The 21,645-nt window shown below is 49.8% G+C and overlaps 2 protein-coding genes across 4 annotated transcripts in view; both read right to left on the reverse strand.

Annotated features, from left to right (window-relative positions):
- Window positions 1-15,410, reverse strand: part of FERMT3 (FERM domain containing kindlin 3) — a 21,514-nt gene extending 6,104 nt beyond the window's left edge. The window contains exons 1-6 of one of the 3 annotated variants that reach the window (XM_058305247.2): window positions 15,294-15,410; window positions 14,566-14,739; window positions 10,190-10,423; window positions 9,891-10,010; window positions 9,398-9,566; window positions 9,169-9,271 (exon numbers count right to left, since the gene is read on the reverse strand). In XM_058305247.2, coding sequence (XP_058161230.1) covers window positions 9,169-9,271; window positions 9,398-9,566; window positions 9,891-10,010; window positions 10,190-10,423; window positions 14,566-14,725 — 786 coding nt within the window. In that variant the 5' untranslated portion in view covers window positions 14,726-14,739; window positions 15,294-15,410. Of the gene's footprint in view, window positions 1-9,168; window positions 9,272-9,397; window positions 9,567-9,890; window positions 10,011-10,189; window positions 10,424-14,565; window positions 14,740-15,168 lie in introns of all 3 variants that reach the window. The other 2 variants (XM_058305246.2, XM_058305248.2) reach the window with 2 other exon arrangements.
- A 1,625-nt stretch (window positions 15,411-17,035) lies between these two features.
- Window positions 17,036-21,645, reverse strand: part of STIP1 (stress induced phosphoprotein 1) — a 197,863-nt gene continuing 193,253 nt past the window's right edge. Inside the window, exons 9-14 of the mRNA XM_071217860.1 lie at window positions 21,357-21,453; window positions 21,084-21,208; window positions 18,795-18,831; window positions 18,488-18,591; window positions 18,106-18,278; window positions 17,036-17,506 (exon numbers count right to left, since the gene is read on the reverse strand). Of these exons, the coding sequence (XP_071073961.1) occupies window positions 17,434-17,506; window positions 18,106-18,278; window positions 18,488-18,591; window positions 18,795-18,831; window positions 21,084-21,208; window positions 21,357-21,453 (609 nt within the window). The 3' untranslated portion in view covers window positions 17,036-17,433. The remainder of the gene's footprint in view (window positions 17,507-18,105; window positions 18,279-18,487; window positions 18,592-18,794; window positions 18,832-21,083; window positions 21,209-21,356; window positions 21,454-21,645) is intronic.

A 21,645-nucleotide genomic window follows, 5' to 3' on the forward strand; every position in this document is an offset into this window, starting at 1 on the left:
AGGCCATGGGAAGACATACAATGTCCAGTAACTGTCCGTGCAGTATCACCCAGGACAACTCCAACCCCTGAAAATGCCCCCACATCTCATCTCTTCCTCCCACTCCCTACCCCCAGCAGCCACCATGGCCTCTTTCTCCACACCAATGCCACATTTTCTTCGATTACTAACCACAGTAGTTCATGAATAGAATATCAGTAAGTCCACTCTAATCCTATATTTTTTAATGTAACATTTTGTGTGATCTATATATCTCAAAAAGAAAAAGATAACTCCACATAAAAATTGGCAAAAGACTTGAACAGAAACTTCACAAAAGAGGATATCCAAATGGCTAATAACCACACACCAAAAAAAGGGTTCAACTTCATTAGTCATCAGGGAAATGTAAATGAAAACCACAGAAATAGCAGCACAGTGGTTGTATGGGGTTTGGTGTGGGAGGGGAAGTGACTGCAAATGGATACCAGATAACTCTCTGGAGCAATGGAAATGTTCTAGAACTGGATTGTGGTGAGGGCTGCACAACTCTGTAACTTTACTAAAAATCATCAAATGGAACACTTACAGTAGGTAATTTTTATGATACGTATATTTTACTTCAATAATGCTGTTGGGGGGAAACACATGAGATACCATTACACACTTCCAGCATGGCCACAGTGGAAAACATTGGTGGTACCAAGTGTTGGTGAAGTTGTGGAACAACTGAGACTCTCTTACACTGCTGATGGGAGTATAAATTGGTCCAAGCACTTCGGAAGGCTGTTTAGCAGTTACCTCTACAGCTAAACCGATGCCTACCTTAGGGCCCAGCAATTCCACTTCTGGTATACGCTCTATAGAGAAGTGCACGTATGTTCACCAAAAGGCGCATACTAGAATGTTTCTGCATCTCCGTTCACAACAGCCCCAGTCTGGAAATGGTGCCATGCTCACCAACAGGAGAATGGATAGATTGATTGTGGCATTTTGATATGACGCAATGCTACACAGCAATGAGTAGGAGTAACTACAACTATATGCAACAACGTGGGTAAATCTTACAAACCTAATGTTGAGTGAAAGAAGCCAGACACGAGAGAGCACAGACGGTGCGATTCCATTTACGTGAATCCTAAACACAGGCAACGCTGATCTACGCTATGAGACGTTAGCTTAGTGGCCACCCCTGTTGGAGGTATTGCTGGGAAGGGGCATGGGGGCGCTTCCTGGGGCTAGTCCACATCTGTTGCTTGAGGTATTGGTTACATTTGTGCATTAAAAAAAAAATTATACTAATATAAGAAATATAAAAATATACTAATATAAGAAATATAAAAATATAAGATAAAAAAGCTTTAAAAATGGCCAAAAAGCAAGAGCTCTTAGAAATTAAAAGTACAGTTGCAGAAATCACAAATTCGGTGGATATTTTGGAAAATAAGTCAAAGAAGTCTCCAGAAAGCAGAACTAAAAGACAGGTAAAAAAAATAGAAAAGATATTTGTCTAATTTTTTTCTCTGAAGGATCAATTCAAGAAGTTTCAGGGAAACGGACTTTGGCCCAGTGGTTAGGGCGTCCGTCTACCATATGGGAGGTCCGCGGTTCAAGCCCCGGGCCTCCTTGACCCGTGTGGAGCTGGCCATGCGCAGTGCTGATGCGCGCAAGGAGTGCCGTGCCACGCAAGGGTGTCCCCCGCGTGGGGGAGCCCCACGCGCAAGGAGTGCGCCCGTGAGGAGAGCCGCCCAGCGTGAAAAGAGAGAGCAGCCTGCCGAGGAATGGCGCCGCCCACACTTCCCGTGCTGCTGACGACAACAGAAGCGGACAAAGAAACAAGACGCAGCAAATAGACACCAAGAACAGACAACCAGGGGAGGGGGGGGAATTAAATAAATAAAAATAAATCTTTAAAAAAAAAAAAAAAGTTTCATATCTACTAAGGAGAGTTTCAGAAAAAAGGGAACAGCAAAATGGAAGGGAGGACATTATTAGAGATTATAAAGGTCATTTTTTTCTAGAACTGAAAGATGCAGTTTTCTGATTTAAAAGGACCAAGAAGTGCCCAAACTAATGAATGAAGAAAGGTCCTTATTAGGACATATTATTGAGAGGTTTGGGAACATCACAGGATAGGGAGAAGATCCTAAAATTTTGAGTACCTTCCCTACCCCACCCTCAATTAAAAAAAGGGGGGGTAAGTGTTCATGTATGAAAGGATTAGAAATGAAAATAGTTTCAGACTTAACTGTAATATTGGAAACTAGAAGATAATAGGAAGGTGGCATTAAAATTTTGAGGGAAAATGTTTCCAACCTAGAATTCTATACGTAGTCAAACCTTCATGCAAGTGATTATAGACTAGTGACCTTTTCAGATAAGCAGGCTTTAAAAACATTGATGTTTCATATGCCTTTTAAAAAGAAACTATTTAAATATGTGTTCCATCGAAATGGGGGGTCCGTTGAGAAAGAGGAACACAAGCGAGCCACGAAGCAAGAAGTTCAATATAGGAATTCCCAGGAAGATGGTGAAGGGAAGTCCAGGGACGACAGCAGGCAGTGGGTCTAGAACGCTGCCACTCTATATTTCCGACAAGGAGATAATACTGAGGGACGTCCTAATGAGACTGACCATTTTGAAAGGAGTTTTGTGGTTGTGTTGTAAAGTTGGAGGGGCTGGGTTCAGAGCCATCCATGCCCAATCACTGTGAAAACCCCCAATGACAAACCACAGCCTAAATATGGACAAATGGACAATTAATAGACAAATAAGTAAATACAAATATAGCGGTTAGGAATTTAAAAAATAACCAAGAAAGGAAATGTAATCATGGGACATTCTGTGGCTTAGCTAAGAACACTATTTACATGTGTTACTATTTACAGTCACAATCATGTTGTTTTAGCCAAAACTATGACACAACTCTTTTGGAAAGATGCAAAGAAATATGTGTTTTGCAAAGGAAGGAGAGATGGTATAAGACAGCTAACTCTTCACCTTTTATGACAAGTCACTAGAGAATGAAGTAGAAATATAATCGTGTCATATAGAAGTAAACACTAAAAGAAACAGCTAAAGAGTTCAAATCTACAGCCTGTAGGGATCACAAATCTGGATGAGTTGAGATGGGGCAGGGAACTGCTTTTTTTTCCCCCAGGACTGGGGATTTAACCCGAGACCTTGTATATGGGAAGCCAGTGCTCAACCCCTGAGCCACATTGACTTTCAGCTTGTTTGTTTGTTTGCTTTTTAAATAACAAACCTACTAGGACGATTCAACTCTTTAAACCATCACATACTACTAAAAATAAAAATTAATTTAAAAAATACAAATGGAAAGCCAAGACAAATGCTTCTTAGACATTGGACAACAGACCACACAGGAAAGTGATCCCTGAGAGAAGGGAAACAAGTAAGGTGAATCCTAAGATTGTCCCAGCTTATTGCTGAGAGCAAGTTTCCAGGGTACAGTGCAGTGAGGAGGAACCCAAACAGAATCCAGCATATTCTCTGCGACGAGGAGTTGGAATCGAGAATTCAGGGAGTCAAAGACATCTGGAATTTACGGACAGAGGGCTGGGGAAGAGAGAATTGCAAAGAGGGCAAGCTCTGGCCATCCGCAGAGGTTTCCTCTCGAGTCTTCAGGTGAGTACTGAGTCATGTAAGCATATGAGCAAAATACTCAAGGCTGGGGAAATAAAACTCTGAAAAGGAGCATGGAGACAATTACCAGAGCTCACACAAGGCGGAAGTACTTCACATTCCCAATAGTCCGAGAAGAGAGACCTCATAAAACATGGCCTCAGAGAGAACACTCTGAAGCAAATTGTCTCAGCAATGGGGAAACTTAGCCCTAGATTAAAAAGCTGCCCTGGTCCCACCTAACGAAGTTTAAAAGCAAGCCTTGGAAGAAGCAAAGTGTTTAGCTGCATTCCACAACAAAGTTTAAAAATATTTATATTTATAGGGCTACAAAAAATCCATTCCCAAGAATCTATAATTTGTAATGTCCAGCATCAAATAAAAAATTTCCAGGCATGAAAACTAGCAGGAAAATAAAACCCACAATGAGAAGATAAATCAGTTGATATAGAGTCAGAAATGACACAGGTGATAGATTTTGTAGACAAGAACACTGAAATTAGCTATTATAAATATATCTCAGGGAAGCAGTTGTGGCTCAACTGATAGAGCATCCGCCTACCATATAGGAGATCCAGGGTTCAGTACCCAGGGACTCCTGACCAATGTGGTGAGCTGGCCCATGCACAATGCTGCCTAGCACAAGGAGTGCTGTGCCACGCAGGGGTGTCCCCGCATAGGGATGCCCCATGCTCAAGGAGTGCCCCCTACAAAGAGAGCCGCCCCACGCGAAAAAAAGTGCATCCCACCCAGGAGAGGTGCCGCACACGTGGAGAGCTGACACAGCAAGATGAGGCAACATAAAAAGCGACATAGTTTCCTGGTACCGCATAATAAGAATGCAAGCAGACACAGAAGAACAAACAGCAAATGGACACAAACGGGGGTGGGGGGAGGGGAGAGAAATAAATGTTTAAAATCTTAATAAAAAAATACAATAAATAAATATATCCTGTGTGTTCAAGACAGTATAGAAAAGCATGAGCATGGTAAGGAGAGATATGGAAAATATAAAAAAGGTCAAAATTTAACTTCTAGAGATGGGCTAATAACAGATTAGACATGGTAGGAAAAAAGATTGGTAAACTTGAAGACCTAGCCATGGAAACTGTCCAAAATGAAGTATATTAAGAAATAAGATGGAAAATAAAAATGAACAGAGCATCAGTGGGTTGTGAGACTGTGAGGCAATAAACCAAAGAAACCGTAATTCCTAGATAAGACCAAAACAACAAACAATCAAACAAATCCTCTGTAAGTGCATCATAAAGTGTACATGCACATTCCTAAGCACGAGAGCTATCTGTACTAACACTACTCCTGCTCTGTACCAGTAACTTCAAAGAGACACATTTATGATCTTGCAAACCCCGAATGGGCTCTGCGCCTTCCTTGTTCTTGACCATATGAGCCCCCGTAACCTGCTGGGGGCATGGAGCCTGCAGCCGCCCAGGACCAGCTTCCCCATGTGCAGGTTCCCTGATAAACTATTACTATTTTACTATATGGAGTGACCTCCTTTGTTTTTCAGTCTTAAGTTCCCATCAGACTTTAGTGGAACCTATTCTGTACATTCACAGCCAGTCAGAGACAATTTTAAGGAGCCAAATAGTCATGCAATTGGAGTCCCAGAAGAGCAGAAAAAACATTTGAAGAAATAATGGCCAAAAGTCTTCCAAATTTGATGAAAACTATAAATCTGCAGACCCAAGAAGCTCAGAGGACCCCAGGCATAAGAAACCTGAAACAAATATACTTGAACTATAATAACCAAAATCTTAAAGCAACTATGAAAAAAAGACACATTACATATAGATGCACAAAATGAAAATGAAAGCAGATGTCTCACTAGAAATAACACAAACTGGAAAACTGGGAAGCAACATCTTTTCAGTGCTGAAAGTGAAAAAATGCCAATCCAGGATTCTATACCCAGTGAAAATATGTTTCAAAATCAAAGCAAAACAAAGATATCTACAGACATTCAAAAGCTCAAAGAATTCATCACCAACAGACCAGCACTGCAAGAATTTTGAAGGAAGTCCTTCAGGCAGAAGGAAAGTGATACAAGATGGAAATCTGTATCTATACACAAGAATGAAGAACACAGGGGATGGCACATGTAGGGGTAAATATACAAGACTCTTTCATGTTTCTAGAATGTCTTTGAAAGACATGGGCTGTTCTGCAGCTTGACCGTATCGATATCAAAACCCTGGTTGTGATGTTACCATTGGGGGCAGCTGGATAAAGTGTATCCGGGATCTCTGTCTACTATTTCTTACCACTGTCTGTAAATCTACAATTACCTCAAAATAAAAAGTTTAATTAGAAGTATCATTGGCTTGGATGGGATCTAAGAATGGAGAGGAAAAGGCTCAGAAGCACACTACTGGAACATACGGGAAAATGGGAATATAGAATGTCAGGTTTATGTCAATGTTAAATTTCTTGAATTTGAGAACTGCACTTAAGGGGATTACATAAGTGAAAATCCTTGTTTGTAGGACATGACAATGGAAGAATTATGTGTTCAAGGAATATGGTATGTGCAACCTGCTCTTAAATGTTCAGAGAATAGATGAAAGACAGATAGATAGATAGATAGATAGATAGATAGATAGATAGATAGATAGAATGATATGGCAAAGGCAGCAAAATGTTAAAATTGGTGTATCTGGGTGTCTGGTGGTGGGTGGGGATATATTGGGTTCTCTGTATGGGGTTTGTATTATTTGTGCAACTTTTCTGTAAGTTTGAAGTTGTTTCAAAATAAACAGTTGCCTGGTTAAAGTATCTACCCAAGAGAAATGGAAATATTTGTCCACACAAAAATTTGTGCTGGAATGTTCACGACCCCGTTATTCGTAACAGCCAGAAAGTGAAGAAAAAAGAGCAAAAGCAAATGTCCACTGACTGATGAATGGGTAAATAAAAGGTGCCATATCCATACAATGGAATATTTTTTAGCGATGAAAAGAAATGAAGTACTGATACCTGCTATAACATGGATAAGCCTCAAAAACATTAGGCTTGGGAAGTGGATTTGGCTCAATGGATAGAGCATCCACCTACCATATGGGAGGTCCAAGGTTCATACCCAGGGCCTCCTGCCCCATGTGGTGAGCTGGCCCATGCACAGTGCTGATGTGCGCCAAGGAGTGCTGTGCCGTACAGGGGTGTCCCCCGCGTAGGGGAGCCCCATGTGCAAGGAGTATGCCCCATAAGGAGAGCTGCCCAGTGCAAAAAAAAGTGCAGCCTGCCCAGGAGTGGCACCACACACACGGAGAGCTGACACAGCAAAATGACACAACAAAAAGAGACACAGATTCCCGGTGCCGCTGACAAGAATACAAGTGGACGCAGAAGAACACACAGTGAATGGACACGGAGAACAGACAATTGGGGGGGAAGGGGAGAGAAATAAATAAAAAAGAAATCTTAAAAACACAACAAAGAAAAGCTTTAAAAAAACAAAACAAAACATTAGGCTAAGTGAAAGAAGCCAGTCACAAAAGACTACATATCATATGACTCTATTTACGTGAAATGTCCAGAACAGGCAAATCCGCAGAGACGAAAGGTCGATTAATGGTTGCCTGGGGTTGGGACAGCTTGGTGGGGGGAGAGTGGAGAGTGACTGCTAAAGATTTCTTTTCAAGGTGATGAAAATGTTCTAGAGTGGTGATGGTTGTACAACTCTATGGCTATACTAAAAACCAATGAATTGTATCCTGGAGATAGAGGAATTGTATGGTATGGGAATTATATCTCAATAGTGCTGTCATGAAAATAATCATCATCCCGTTTCACGGGGTTAGGGCATGTGCAGAGGTCCAGTGTGTGACAACAAGAGCAGAGGCTGGGGAGAGGAAATGGAAGGCTGCCACTGTGAGGTCCTTACACTGGGTGTGAAAGGGCATCGTACTACAAGACGGTAATAGTACAGGTGCACTAGGAACCCTAAAGCAACCCCAAGCAGGAAAGCATAGCTAATTAGATAACAGAAAGGAGGGAAAATGGAACCAAAATTCATCCAAAAGAAGGCAGGAAGAGAGGACAAAGGCAACAACAAAGTCCCAAGGAGGGCCGGGGGACCAGCAAGGCAGCCAGTGCGGATGGCAGGGAGCGAGGCAGGGGCATCGGTGGGTGTGGGCCACGTGAAGGGGCCTCGTGGGCCATGGAAGGGGAGGTGACAGGCAGCCACAGGAGACTTTTAAGCAGGGAGTGACGTGACCGAATTTACACTTTCACATGTTCTTTCCAGAAGCTGCATAGAGGCTGAAGAGGCCAAGAGAGGAGGGAGGCCGGTGAAGAGGAGGCCAGGAAGCCATGCACGAGGCACAGGCCTCGCACGGGGCCAGAGTCTCTGGAGGCAGAGAGGACGGGTGATCTGGGATTCACGTTCCAGGGAGGACCAACAGGACGCAATGTGGATGCGGTGAGAGCGGAGGGAAGGGTGAAGAATGGGGGAGGTGGGGGGCTTTAGCAAAGAATCGATGACCGGCAGGAGGGTGACTGGGGCAGCTCTGGGAACTGGGGAATGGAGACTCCGCTTCAGCCACAAGAAGTTTTTGGGGATGGTCAGTGGGACACATGAGCCTGGAACTTAGGGAGAGATGTCTGGGTTGGAGATGGATAATGTGGAAGAGAAATAGCATGGAAATGACCTTTAAATCCATGAAACTGGAGATTACTGGGAGAAAGGGGGGGGGGGGGCGGGGAGAGATGCAGCCTGGGGCAGAGCCCTGAGCTCATGGACCACTGAACTATGAGAGGAGGAGATTTCCAGAAGGAGGGTGATTGCTTGTGTCTATGTCACCAAGTGGCCACTGGACAGAGGCGCCAGCTCTTTTAGCAGGTGCACTTCCAGTCAGAAGTCAGAACAGACCCGGTGGAGGAGAGAGAGGAGCTGGTCGGGGCCCAGTGCACCCAGAGGAAATAAAGGCCTGGAAACAGGAAGCAGGATTGGGGGGAGCAAGGACACAGGACAGCAAGTGCTCTGTTTAAGGAGACTTGCAGTGAAGGAGAGAAAAGAAATGGGGTCTCAGGGAGGGAAAGCAGCCTGTGGGGTCCCAGGAGGGCTCGTGCTGGCTGCAGACAGAGACGAGGAGCTGGGTGGAGGGACAGCTGATGCACAGTGGGATCTGCCCGCCAAGCCCCCTCCCTCCCGGGCCACCTTCCTACAGGTCCAAGTACTGCTCTGCCTCCAGGAAACCTTCCCTGAGCCCCCAGCGTGGAGCCTCTTCCCCCTGGAGCCTCAGACTTCTCAGGGGTACCACACCTGTTCACAGAGATCCGTGGTCATTTATCCCCCTGATGCCTCCTTGAGAAACAGGGACAGAGACTTGTCTCTCTCTGCCTTGGCATCACCCCAGGGCCCAGCACCATGCTTGCGAGTTAATAAACAGACACATGGACTGACAGACAGGACAGACCCCTACAATTCTCTACAACTGCCAGACCCTGGTCCCCTGACCCCAGGTTCCTATGCCACATTGACCTCAGACCCCCATTTCGTCCTGACCCCTGACCCAGGCACACCTTGGGATCCAGGTCGAAAAAGCTGTAGTACTTAAAGCGCAGCCAAAGCACGTCCCCGGCCTTGACACCCTGTTGCATGAGGCACCGCGACGAGTCCAGCCACCTGGGTCACAGCAGAGGCAGGGGTTAGGGCTGCGCCAGGAACGGGGTTGGGGTGGGGGCCAGCGCACACGTAGGAAAGGCCGGAAACAGGCGTGGATGTGGGGCGTCCACCCAGCCGGCCGAGCACCTGCTGTGGAGCTGGGTCTTGTCCATCAAGGAGCCGGGCCTCGGCAGGCGCTGGAGCAGGAGCGGGTCGGGCGGCGGCTGGGGCCGGCTCAGCATGTGGTAGCAGGCCTCGGTCTGCTCGCTGTCCGAGAAGTGGGCTGGCATCCCCCGGAACAACGCCGGCGCCACGCCTGGAGCGCAGGCTGGGGGTCAGCGGGACTGCGCCCCAGCCGGGGACCTGGGGCCCCTGGCCTCACCTACCGACCTGGTCCCGCCCCAGCCGCTGTCCCCTCCCCGGCCCTGCCCGATCCCCACCCACTGGCCCCCCCACCCTCTGGCCCGCCACTAACCCCGCCCCAGCCCGCTCCCTCCCTGACCCCGCCCCAGGCCCCACTGGTCCCGCCCCAGCCCCACCAAATGGCCCCGCCTTAACCCCGCCCAGGCCCCACCCACCCACCATAGCCCCGCCCCCAACCCCGCCCTGACCCCATGGCCCCGCCCCGGCCTGTGCTCACCTCCGGCCAGTACTACCCTGGTCAGGTCATAGACCTCTTCCTCCGGCTCCTTCTCCTTCTTCTTCTTCTCCTTCTTCTCAGGAGCCCGGAGCAGAGACAGCTCCTCAGGATGCCGGATGCCTGAGGGGTGCCGGGGCTTCAGCGGGGGTCCTGGGTCCTGCCCCGCAACTCCCCGCCCCACCCACGGGCGCCCTGGGGGCCGGTCATCACCCCCGGAGGCGGGATGGGGGCAGCACCGTCGGCACAAGGTGATGAGGCGGCCGGAGAGGGCCGGGACCCCCCGGGGCGCAGCGACTCACTGAGGAGGCGGCAGATGGCCCCCACGGCCTGGAAGAGCGGCTGGGAGAAGCTGGCGCGGAGGCGCAGGGCGCGGCGATTGGGCAGCCGCAGGATGACGGGCCGGTGCTGGGGCCCGAAGAAGAGGCGGGCGTCGGCCAGGATGCCGTACTTGTCCAGCGTCCAGTGGGTCTGCAGCAGCCACTGTCTCTTCTGCTCCCACCAAATGGCATGGTCTGACCAGTCCTGCTTGCGCTCTGTGGGGGCCATGGCAGGGAATGGGTGGACCTGGGCTTGGAGAACCCTGCCAGCCTCCCTCACCTCTGTCCCCAGCACTGAGCACAGACCCAGGATTCAGGCCTGCGGTGGCCACCCCTCCCCACCCAAGTCAAGGGCAGGGTCAGGCTGAGTTGACCTGGCCGGTCTAAGACCAAGGCCGTGGCAGAGGGGCTCCTGCTGGACTTCATGGGCTCAGCAGCGACATCACTTCCCAGGCGAGCCCCCTTCTGGATCCAGAGTCTGGGTGCCTCAATCTTTTTTTTTTTTCTTTCAACGTTAATAGTATATTTTTATTTAACTTAATATATCTAAAATACTATTATTTCCCTACATAGTCAAAGTAAATTACCAATGACTCTTACTTTTTTTTCCATACTAGGTTTTTGGAATCTGATGTGTATTTTACACTTACAACATGTCAATCTGAAAGCTAAATTTTCATTAGAAATACTTAGACTGTATTTGTATTTCATAAAATTTACTGTTGAAAAAGTATGTTCAGGGGCGGCGGACTTGGCCCAGTGGATGGGGCGTCTGTCTACCACATGGGAGGTCTGCGGTTCAAGCCCCGGGCCTCCTTGACCCGTGTGGAGCTGGCCATGCGCAGTGCTGATGCGCGCAAGGAGTGCCGTGCCATGCAGGGGTGTCCCCCGAGTAGGGGAGCCCCGCGTGCAAGGAGTGCGCCCCGTAAGGAGAGCTGCCCAGTGCAAACGAAAGTGCAGCCTGCCCAGGAATGGTGCACACAGAGAGCTGACACAACAAGATGATGCAATAACAACAACAACAAAAAGAAACACAGATTCCCGTGCTGCTGATGACAACAGAAGCGGACAAAGAAGACAAAGCAAAGAGACACAGAAAACAGACAACTGGGGTTGGGGGGAAGGGGAGAGAAATAAATAAATAAATCTTTAAAAAAAAGAAAGAAAAGAAAAGAAAAAGTATGTTCACATGCCCAACTTGTTCCAAACAAAGGTTTTTCATGGAGTAAGTATTGGTTTTAAAAATTAAATTTAAACTAATTCAAATAAAATAAAATAATTTGTTGCATTAGGCACATTTCAAAAGCTCAATAGCTCCATGAGGTTTGGCACAGTGCATTTCGAGAGTCTGAAAAACCTGCCTGGATCTACCACCCATTAGCTACGTGGACATGTTACTTAATCTTACTTGTAAAATGGGGCTAACAATAGTAATCAGTTCAAAGGATTATTGTAGGCCTTAAATCAGATAATCCATGCCAAGCACCTAGTGCAGTTCCCAGCACACAGCACTGATCACTATTGATTATGACAATTTTAGGAGCCCCTGTCAATACACTCCAGCCTTCTGGGCTCCCCCCAGCACTGCCCCTCCCAGGTCGCCTCTGGGATTCCTGGTTTAATGGCCTCTCTTGCACTCCCTGCAGCTCCCCGAGGGCAGGGACTGTGTCTGTCTTGCTCCTGCCACATCTTCAGGGCCTGGGATTGTGCCTGGCCCATAGTAGGCACTCTAAATAGTTTTCTTTTACCAGCTCTGTGACCTTGGACAAGGCACTTAACCTCTCTGTGTCTCTGTAATTGACCCCATAGGTGGATGTGGAAGTTGAATGAGTTCATATTTACCAAGGATGCAGAACAACGCCTGCTCAAGATAAGAAAGTGCAAGGCTTTTGTAACGCACTTACGCAAACGTTAAAATACACGCATGCACTCGGTCTAAAACATCACTACTTCATTCGTTATCCAACTAGGAACTGCGGAGACAGATGACACATGGTCACCACTCTGTCCTCTCTCTGGGAGCATGAACTGGCAGGGCGTGATCACGAAGACAAATGCGGAATAACTGCCACGCCTGGGTGCACTGCCCTCGAGAGTTTGCAAAGCCCTTCCTGGCGGTTTCTTCCCAGGCCCTCACCGAGTTGTCTAACTGCCCCCTCCACCTCCCAGTCACGCGGCGCCCGCAAGGCCTGGTGTCTGCACCACCCACTCCCCTCCCCAGTGTCACCAAGGGAATCTCTGTCTTGATCTCATCTGACCCCTCCAGGACTTGGGGCTCTGCTGACCTTGCCCCTCCTAGGCACCTCACTCTGTCCTTGGCTTGTGATGCCCACTTCCCCTTCTCTTAACTCTTTGCTCTTTTTTTTTTTTTTTCTGTCCTCTCTGTCCCCTCTCCTGGATTATATTTCCGTTCCCTTGGTTCAGTGGGGACTCTCTTCTCCCTCTGCAGCAACACCCCCTTCCTTGGGGGGAGGGGCTCATGTCTCATCTGTTCTAGGGCTTCGGTTGCCACCTTTCTGCTAAGACCCCAGACCCTGCCCTGAGCCCCAGGCCACAAACTCACACCACTGGCTATGGGGCACCCCTGGCTTGATCTGCTCTGAAAACCTTTGCTGCAGGCCAAGCACCAGATCCTGGGAACATCCGGGCCACTCCTCTTCTCAGTCCTCAGGGCACTCTGCTTAAACTTGCCCAGCCTGAGACAGCACTGAGGCGCCCCTCTCCCTGCTCACCAGCTCCTCCGCTGTGCTCATCTCAGGCCAGTGGCAAGGGTGACAATGATGAAGACTCTCCTGCCAGAGGCCTGAGCACCATGCCCTTTGCTTCCAGTCACCACACTTAATCCATGTCAAGCACACCTTCAAAATCCATTGTCCTCTCCAGCCTCACCACCTGATGTAGGAGGCCTGGTCGTCTGTCCCCAGGGCAACCACGTCAGCCTTCTCCGCGGCCTCCCTGCCTCCACTCACCTCCCACCACTGCCAAAGGGGTCTGTCCAGGCGGGCTCCTGCCAAAAACCCTCCAGTGCTGCCCTTCCCTTTCAGGAGCAAGTCCTCAAGGCCCTCGCCAGCTGGCCAGGGTGCTACCCAGCCTGCATTTTTGTCATGCCCCGGGCATCCTCACCAGCCTGGAGGCCCTAATTCAGAGGACCCGCCCGGCCCGCCAGCATCACTGCCCCATTCCTCCCTACTGCATCCCTGTTAAGGAGCTAACATTAAGAACTGCTGCTCCCGGCAAGCCTCTCTTCTCCCGCCTCAGGCCGCCGTGACAGCCTTTCCCTCAACAGCACCCAGCGCTCCAGGAGGCCAGGGACTGATCTGGCCTGGCTGGCTTCAGAAGGCACCTGACACCCTGAGGCATGGCTGAGAGGCCAGACGGGTGGGGGCGTTACCCCTGCTTGCTGGGGACTGACAGGACTTGGCCTGGGGGGCCCGGCAGGGATGGAGAAGTGGGGTCTGCCTCCATGCTGAGGCTTCTTGCATGGCCCAGGGGCCCCGTCTCCCACTCATCTTCACCCCCCTCGGCCCTGGCCCCTGACTCGGCTGAACGCACAGCCTCCTGAGGGGCACTCTGTTCCCCACTTCTGCTTTCACAGCCTCTGAGGGCCCTGCCTTCTGGAAGCTCCCATCGCCACCTCAGCTTTGTGGCCTGGCTGTCCTGGCACCCCAACTGCGCACAAGCAGCCCTCCTGCCCTCCCAAGGCCCACGTGGGGGGTGGGTTGGGTCTGAGGCGCGTTCCCTAACCCCCACTGACAGGTGGCCCAGGACCTGGCTCCTGGCTGGACGGTCACCAGCCTGCCTTCTGGCTCCGGTTATCTGGGTGTGCCTTCTGCCCTGCCAGGAAGGGGCACCCCCCAGCCCCAGCAGGGAAGGGTGAGAAGCCTCCCGTCTCTGGGCCTGTGCTTCTCCATGGCTGATACCACAGGCTGCTCTGCAGTAACTTCCTGTGGGGGCAGGGCCTTCCCACCCAGGCTGGGCCTTTCACCAGCCTGCCAAGGCTTTCCACCCCCGGGGCAGGAGTGCGGGAAAGGCCCCCAGGACACCAGGAGGCCCCTCTGGCCTTGCCTCAGGCCCCTGGCTCTCCCCAGGCAAGGCCTCAGCTTCTCCCACTAGAAGTGGGTGAGCAGAGGACCACGGCTGGGCCTGCTCTTCGGGGGGTTAGCAGAGCCAGCCAGGGTGGGAGGGAGGGAGGGAGGGAGGGGAAGTCAGGGAAAAGTCTCTTTTGGAACCAAACGATTAAACTGGTGCCTGAGTCACTGTGGCACCGTTATCGTGAGCTGCCCAGCCAGGGTGGCCCGGAAGTTGTCGGGGTGCCCTGCTGGCAGCTGCCCCACGGTACTGAGCTCAGGAGCACTCACTGATCTCCTCCACGATCTTCAGGAGCACCCCACCGATGTGCGACTCCCCGGTGACCCGGAGGGTGACTGACTCCGCCTCGGGGTCCTCCTCTCCCACAAACACCCGCAGCTCCCAGGATGAGTCGATGTAGTCCCCAGAGGCCGTCTTCATGCCTGCCATGGCGGCAGCGGCTCCTGCAGCGGAGAGGGTGGAGAGGACGCCGGGGTCTGGCAGGCTGCCAGTGTCTAAGCAGAAGGAACCTCGGGGTCCCTGGGACAGGCGGGAGAGGGGGAGCAAACCCGCAGGCCAGGACGCCTCTGCTGAGCGGTCCAGGCAAACCTCAGGCCGTCTCACCATCACGGATGGTGAAGCTGAAAGGCCCCTCAGAGGCCGTGTCGTGCAACTCCATCCATACAGAGATGGAAGGACCAAGGCCCAGTGAGACGAGACTCACTCAAGGTCACCCGGCTCCATACCAGAGCTGGGCACAATCCCAGTCTGCTCTTTCAGGCCAGGGCTCAGCCCCAGAGCCACACTGGAAGCTGCCCACGCGGGATGGGGTCGTGAGCTCAGGTTGGAAAGTACTTCCATTCCCAGCCCGCCACTTTAGAGCAACATCCCACCTCAGTGGCAGCGCCTCTCCGGCAGTGGGAAGTTCAGGCTGCCTAGATGGAGAAGAGCATGCTGGATGGAGCTGCGGGAATGAAGAGGAGGGTCCTGGGGCCTTTGGTCGCTGTCCCAAGCTTACCTTACCTGCAAAGGGTTGGGGGGCTGCAGGTGAGGTCACAGGGGTGTCAGGCCACTGCGTGCTTCCTTCCCTCTGCTCTTTGGAACTTCCTTCGGAGGGCAGCCCTTGCCTTCGCCCAATTGCAGGCGGGGCGGGCCTGGCCCAGCCCCTCCCTCCAGGGCGGGCAGGCGTGGGGTGCAGGAAGCCATGGGCTGTGCTCATTGGCAGTGCGCTGAGGACTCCGGTGGGGCCCCTGGCTGCTGCTCCCCAGCGAGCACCGGAAGCCAGGGAGGCGCCAGTCCGTTTGGAGGGGTTTGTGGGCCTCCACCGAGCGTCACCCCGCAAGCTAGAGAAGCCTCCATTTGCGTTCAGTGCTAGGTTCCCCCTGGAGGGCGTGGCTCCCATTTCTGACCTGTCTGGAGTAAGGCCTTCAGGCTATGAAAACTCACTGGGCTGCCAGGTGGAAGAGTCCAGCCTTGAAGGGACCGGATGCAGGGTTACTTAGGAAGCTGGCAGGTAAAAGCCACTGAGGTCCACACTGTCCCTCACCACTATAAAAGAACCTTGAAGGCCCTCGGGGAAACCAGGTCTTTCACTGAGGCTTTCCTACCCCCAAACAAGGGCCTTTATTTCCAAATGTGTCAGCCTTACGGCAGCCCAGGTAACCAACTGAATACAAAGGCATCCTTAGCCATTCTTCCTCCCCCACTCCGTGTCTCTTCTGACACACCAGCCCTGGCCTGCCACCTGCAATGCGCCCCCCCCCACTCCTGAGGCTCATTCCTGTCAAGTCTTAGCTCAAGGGTCACTTTGGAGGGTCTCTCGACCCTCCACACAGCCCAACACCTATACTGTGTGGGTCTCTTGCTTAGACATCCGCTCCAGCAGGGAGGCAGGAAACCAGCTTTTCCAGAATGCAGTTTGAGGACTTGTGGAACTGAACGAAAGGGACAGGGGCACCAAGGGGGGAGGGAAGCCCAGGGCAGCAGAGCCCCACAGAGGCCAGGCTTCCTGGACTTTGTGCCACCGGTGGCAGGGGGGAGGGAGAGGGGGGCCGGGACCTGCTGGGGGTTTCCCAGGGGAGAAGACTGCTTATGCAAACAGGCGGGTGGCAGGAAGTGCAGCCAGCTGCTGGTCTCAGCATCTTCCTAGACCAGAAAGCACTACTCTTGGAGTAAATGAGGAAGTTTTATTCCTGGCCCAGAAGCCTCTCCAGCCCACGGAGAGGGTTTGAGTAGATGCAGTTTGTTGCAATCATGAAAAAAAAGTACAATTAAAGCCAACTAGAAAAGTGGGTTTAATAAAAATGCACTCCAACTCTTAAAACTGACACATTCTGAAGCGCAGACACGTCGCTTGCTTGGGAGGCACAATCATCCCTAGCAAGGCCAATCTTTATTGGTTCGTGGCTGGTTTGATTTTGAGACGAGCACTCAGAGAATCCACAGCATGGAGCCAGAGGCAGGACCGGCTGAACCTCTTAGGGCAAGTGCTGCTCTGCATAGGGGCAGCCACTAGCGTCCCTTTCAGCTGTTGAGCAACAGCACCACCTAGTGACCATGGCAAAGCTGCGGAACCAAGCCAATCTCTCACTGAGCCCACCTTACTTCTCCTATGCCCAGGAAAAAAGAAAAAAAAAATTTCTTTCTCAGGTTCCCAATCCAGTCAGTTCACACAATCTCCTCTTCCAATCCAGGGTGCAAACCTCACAGGACAACACTTTCAAATATTCTTGGCAAAAAAACACAACTCCAGGCCAAAGCAACACATAACCACACCCGACTGGCTTGTTTTATTGGAGAAGGGGACTTGGAGTTAACAATACGAAGACAGGTGGGACCCTCCCCTCCCCACACATGCCCACTGCCCCAAATAAAAAATAACCAACTATAGGGAGCAGCCGAGACAGCAACTGAGGGGGAAGGATACATGGGAGTTGAGGGCAGCAGTGAAGAGACATGCGTGAGCGGGGAGGGCCCAGAGGCAGCGGCTGTACAAGCAACAAGAGTACAAGTCTCTGTATCTTCCACGTAAGTCTGTATAAATATATAGATAAGTTGTTCTTTTTTAACCCCTTCTCTCCCTTCTGCTCTGTGCCGCTTGCCACGGTCCCCAGCTCCTCTGTCCGCATGAGGGTGAAGGAAGGGGAAGGAACAAGTCATCACCGGATTGCGATTAGACCCACATCCATCAGCTTCTGGATCTTCTGAGCTATTACAGGATTCTTTAAGTGTCTAATGAAAAGGAGGAAAAGTTGCTCAAAATGAAACCCAACCTTCAAGTCTTTCTTGCTCTTACAGAGTCCCAACTCAACCCCCTAAAAGACACAACCAGGGTGAAAACTGGCAGGCAGAGGAACTACAAAGGGCTTCTCTACCCAAGCTGCATCTCACAGGAGCCCCGGGACACAGCATTAAATCAAGACCCTTGTCCTGGAAAAATAGGTATTTTCACAGATGGCCCAAGCTATCATCGACTAATACACAAGTGAGGGCCTTCCAGCTCTTATAAATCCCCTTTACTTACTTATTTTTAAATTGTCTTTTTAAAAGATACATAGATCACAAAAAATGTTACATTAAAAAATATAAGAGGTTCCCATATACCCTCCCCCCCCATTCCTCCCACATCAACAACCTTTTTCATCACTGTGGCACATTCACTGCATTTGGTGAATACATTTTGGAGAACTGCTGCACCGCATGGATTATAGTTTACATTGTAGTTTACACTCTTCCCACTAAATCCCCTTTAAGTAGGAATTTGCATTCTCACCTATCATCCCTGCCCACCCCCCTTTCCTTAGAAGACGGCCTCCCCCAACTATACTTACTCGCTGAGTGCCTGGGGGTCCTTCTGCATCTGCTCCAGGATGAGCCGCATGGCAGGGTCACTCATTATCTGCTGCACCTCAGGGTCAGCCATGGCCCGCCGCTTCACGTCCTCAGGGCTGTCGTGCCGGTTATACTGGGCCATTACACAGCGCTGGTAGCCGTCTGCTGCCTCCTGCATCCCAGCAAAGACAAAAGGGGGAGAAGGCATTAGCACTACTGGCTCTCTGCTTTAGAAGGTCTATGATAACTGAGGAAACTGAGAAGGAAAGAACATCTAGATACAGAAACTGGGCCAAGAGGGAAGAACCAATGAATGACCACTGCAAAACCCCAAAGGAGAAACAGAAGGGAGAGGCAACTAAGTGCCAGAGGCAGCCCCACCTTACAGTTGGAGTCCAGTTCCAGTGCCTTCTGGTAGACATCCACAGCTTTCGTGTAGTCTTTCATTGCTTCCAGGGCAGCTGCTTTCCGTGTATAACCCTTGACTACAGACAGAAATGGAAAAGATGAAGGATCTACAATGCTTCCTCCCCTCCTCCCCTAAATTCCAACATCCTTCATGCCTACTGCAGCTCGGTCCTGAATGCTACAGGCCCTGAGGACACACAAGTAGACAAAGAAGATGCCCTTTCTTTCTCTTAATTTTTTGACCAGTCAAGAGACAGGAGATGCAGCAGAAAGCACTTACTGAAGGTTGGCTCTAGCTGGATACATTCTTCACAGTCCTAGAAGAGGAGGCAAAAGGGAATTAGGCTTGGGGAGCAGATGTGGCTCAAGCAGTTGAGCATGGGCTTCCCACATGTGAGGTCCTGGGTTCAGTTCCCAGTGCCTCCTAAAAAAACAAGCAAGAAAATAAATGAAATAAAAACCAATTCAATGTGGCTCAGTGATTGAGCACCAGCTTCACACACATGAAGTCCCCACCAAATTCTCTACACAGAGCCAAGTGATGCCCAAGGGCCCCCCACTTGGTATGTGTTTGTGGAGGACGCTCAGTCAATGTTTGTTGAATCTAGTCTTTGTTTAAGAGAAGGTATCAAAAATGACCCAAGGAAAGATAAATTTTTCCTGGGCAGCTGCAGCCCCAGGAATTGGAGCTGGAGAGAGCTGCTGGTGACTTCCGGGGCCTTCTGCCCAAGTGCTGTAAGGGCCACATGAAGCCTGAAGGCATAATGAGACCATGCCCTTCTGGCTCTCTGTCCACTGTGTACATATGCAGGTCACTGAGATGCCCAGAATTATTGGGCTGATAAAAGAAACAATTTACCAATCCCCACTCCTACCCGGCCCCAAAAAGTGGGCTCATTTCTTCAGATGAGCAGATAGATCTTTACAATTGGGACTTTTACCCAGAACCATCACAAAGCATTCCTTTTTGTCTCTAGTTGGGTTATTTAACAACAGGTTCAGCTAAAGGAGAGAAGCAAATCAAATGACATCATAGGGAAAGACAGACTCAGGTTATAGACCACCTCATACAAGACAGGTGGTTTGGAGTCTTCTGAAGGTTGATGTTGCAGAGCGAGTGTAGCTCAGTGATCTACCACCTGCATCACACATTAAGATGTCTGGGGTTCAATCCCGGTACCTCCTTAAAAAACAAAAACGAGGGGGCGGGGAAAAACTAAAGATAGTAAGATAACTAGATAAATTTTTTGGAACAAGTGGGGCAATCTGAACATGGCCATAATACATACAGCTTAAGTTGTGACATTACTGTGTGCACTAGTAGTATTGTGGCAGGACAGGGAACGTCATCTCAGGAGATGCACGCTCAGGAATTTAGAGACCAGGTGCCACAACGTGTGCCATTTCCCTTTACAAAGGGTTCAGCAAAAATGTCACTGTGTAAATCAACTGATTTGAGGAGGAGAACACACAGGTATCCATTCATTCTTTTATCCTATTTACATGACTGGGAAAATACCTGTCACCTCATAAGTGACTGATAATTTGCTATTTTTTGTTTCCTAAACCAATGTGTGTTTTTTAAAAAGATTTATTTCCTCCCCCCCAGCTGTCTGCTCTGTGTCCATTCGCTGTGTGTTCTTCTGTGACCGCTTCTATCCTTATTAGTGGCACCAGGAATCTGTGTTTCTTTTTGTTGCATCATCTTGCTGTGTCAGCTCTCCGTGTGGCTGGTGCCATTCCTGGGCAGGCTGCACTTTCTTTCGTGCTGGGCAGCTCTCCTTACAGGGCGCACTCCTTGTGCGTGGGGCTCCCCTACGCGGCGGACACCCCTGCGTGGCACGGCACTCCTTTTGTGCATGAGCACTGCGCATGGGCCAGCTTCACACGGGTCAAGGAGGCCTGGGGTTTGAACCACGGACCTCCCATGTGGTAGGCGGATGCCCTAACCACTGGGCCAAGCCCGCTTCCCCCAATGTGCTTTTGAGATTGCCCTTTTCAGCTCACACAGACCCAGAAGGTAGTGGCACTGAAAGCCAAAACCAAAACCAACATGGACTCAGGTACTGATAGGCTCTAGAAAAATCCCATTTTGTCACCTTCCCACAAGATGGCCCAGGTTTATCTGCTGGACAACAAAGAGCCTCTGACAGAAGCACAGAGCAGATCACGTTCAGGAGAACCATGGAAAGCAACTTCACAGGGCCAAGCAATCGTTGTTTTACTATACTTGATTTATAGTGAGAAAAGCAGACCTATGTAGCTGAACTAAACATCCAAAGTAAAGAAGAGCAACTGGAAGTGGGGGTGGGGTAGGAGGGCGGTGTCAGGGTCCTCAGGAAAGGTGGAAAAGGATCACTTTTCCAAGTACTCCCAACCACTGATCACTGCATGGGCCAGAACTGGTCAGATGGAGGTCCCTGAAATTACAAATCACACACATACCACCAAGAAGCTATAATCAACACAACAACAGAAACCTGATGTTCATTAAAAAGGGAGAAAACAACATACTCCTCACATACAGGTTACAGTTATAGTTTCATACACATGTCCTAGATCTTCTCACCTTGAGTGCCAGCTGAAACTCAAGGAGTTTAGTGTAGCAGGCAGCTCGATTACTATATAATTTGGCATCTCGCGGATTCCGTTTGATGGCTTCTGTATAGTGCTTCATGGCCTGAGGATAATCACCTGGATAAGGAAAAGAAAATTAAACAAAACAAAACAGAACAAAAAAACACCATCTCTCACCAGGCCATTATTTACTTTGAAGTCAGAGTATGGCAAGGAACGTGCTCCCTACTCTTAATCCAAACAGCCCTGACCTAAGTGTAGGTACCTTTCTGAAAACATTCATTGCCTTTGTTCTTCTCCTCCAAAGCCAGGTCAGGGTTTATGTAGGCCAACCGTTCCTGCTCCTTTAGGATTTTCTCTGCCTAAGGAAAAATAATTCTTGAAATATTACTTTAAACCCCCATAAAATTTCAAATATGGGACTAAAATGCCTAATTAGTTTTTAAAAAATTTTAAAGAGTAACTGCTGGGAAGACTTAAAAATTAGCACATTGACCCTCAACATCAACACATTTAAGATTTAAACCTTGGCCAATAAATAAAGGATCGCAAAA

This window comes from Dasypus novemcinctus, chromosome 10 (assembly GCF_030445035.2).
Source record: "Dasypus novemcinctus isolate mDasNov1 chromosome 10, mDasNov1.1.hap2, whole genome shotgun sequence".
Taxonomy (NCBI): domain Eukaryota; kingdom Metazoa; phylum Chordata; class Mammalia; order Cingulata; family Dasypodidae; genus Dasypus; species Dasypus novemcinctus.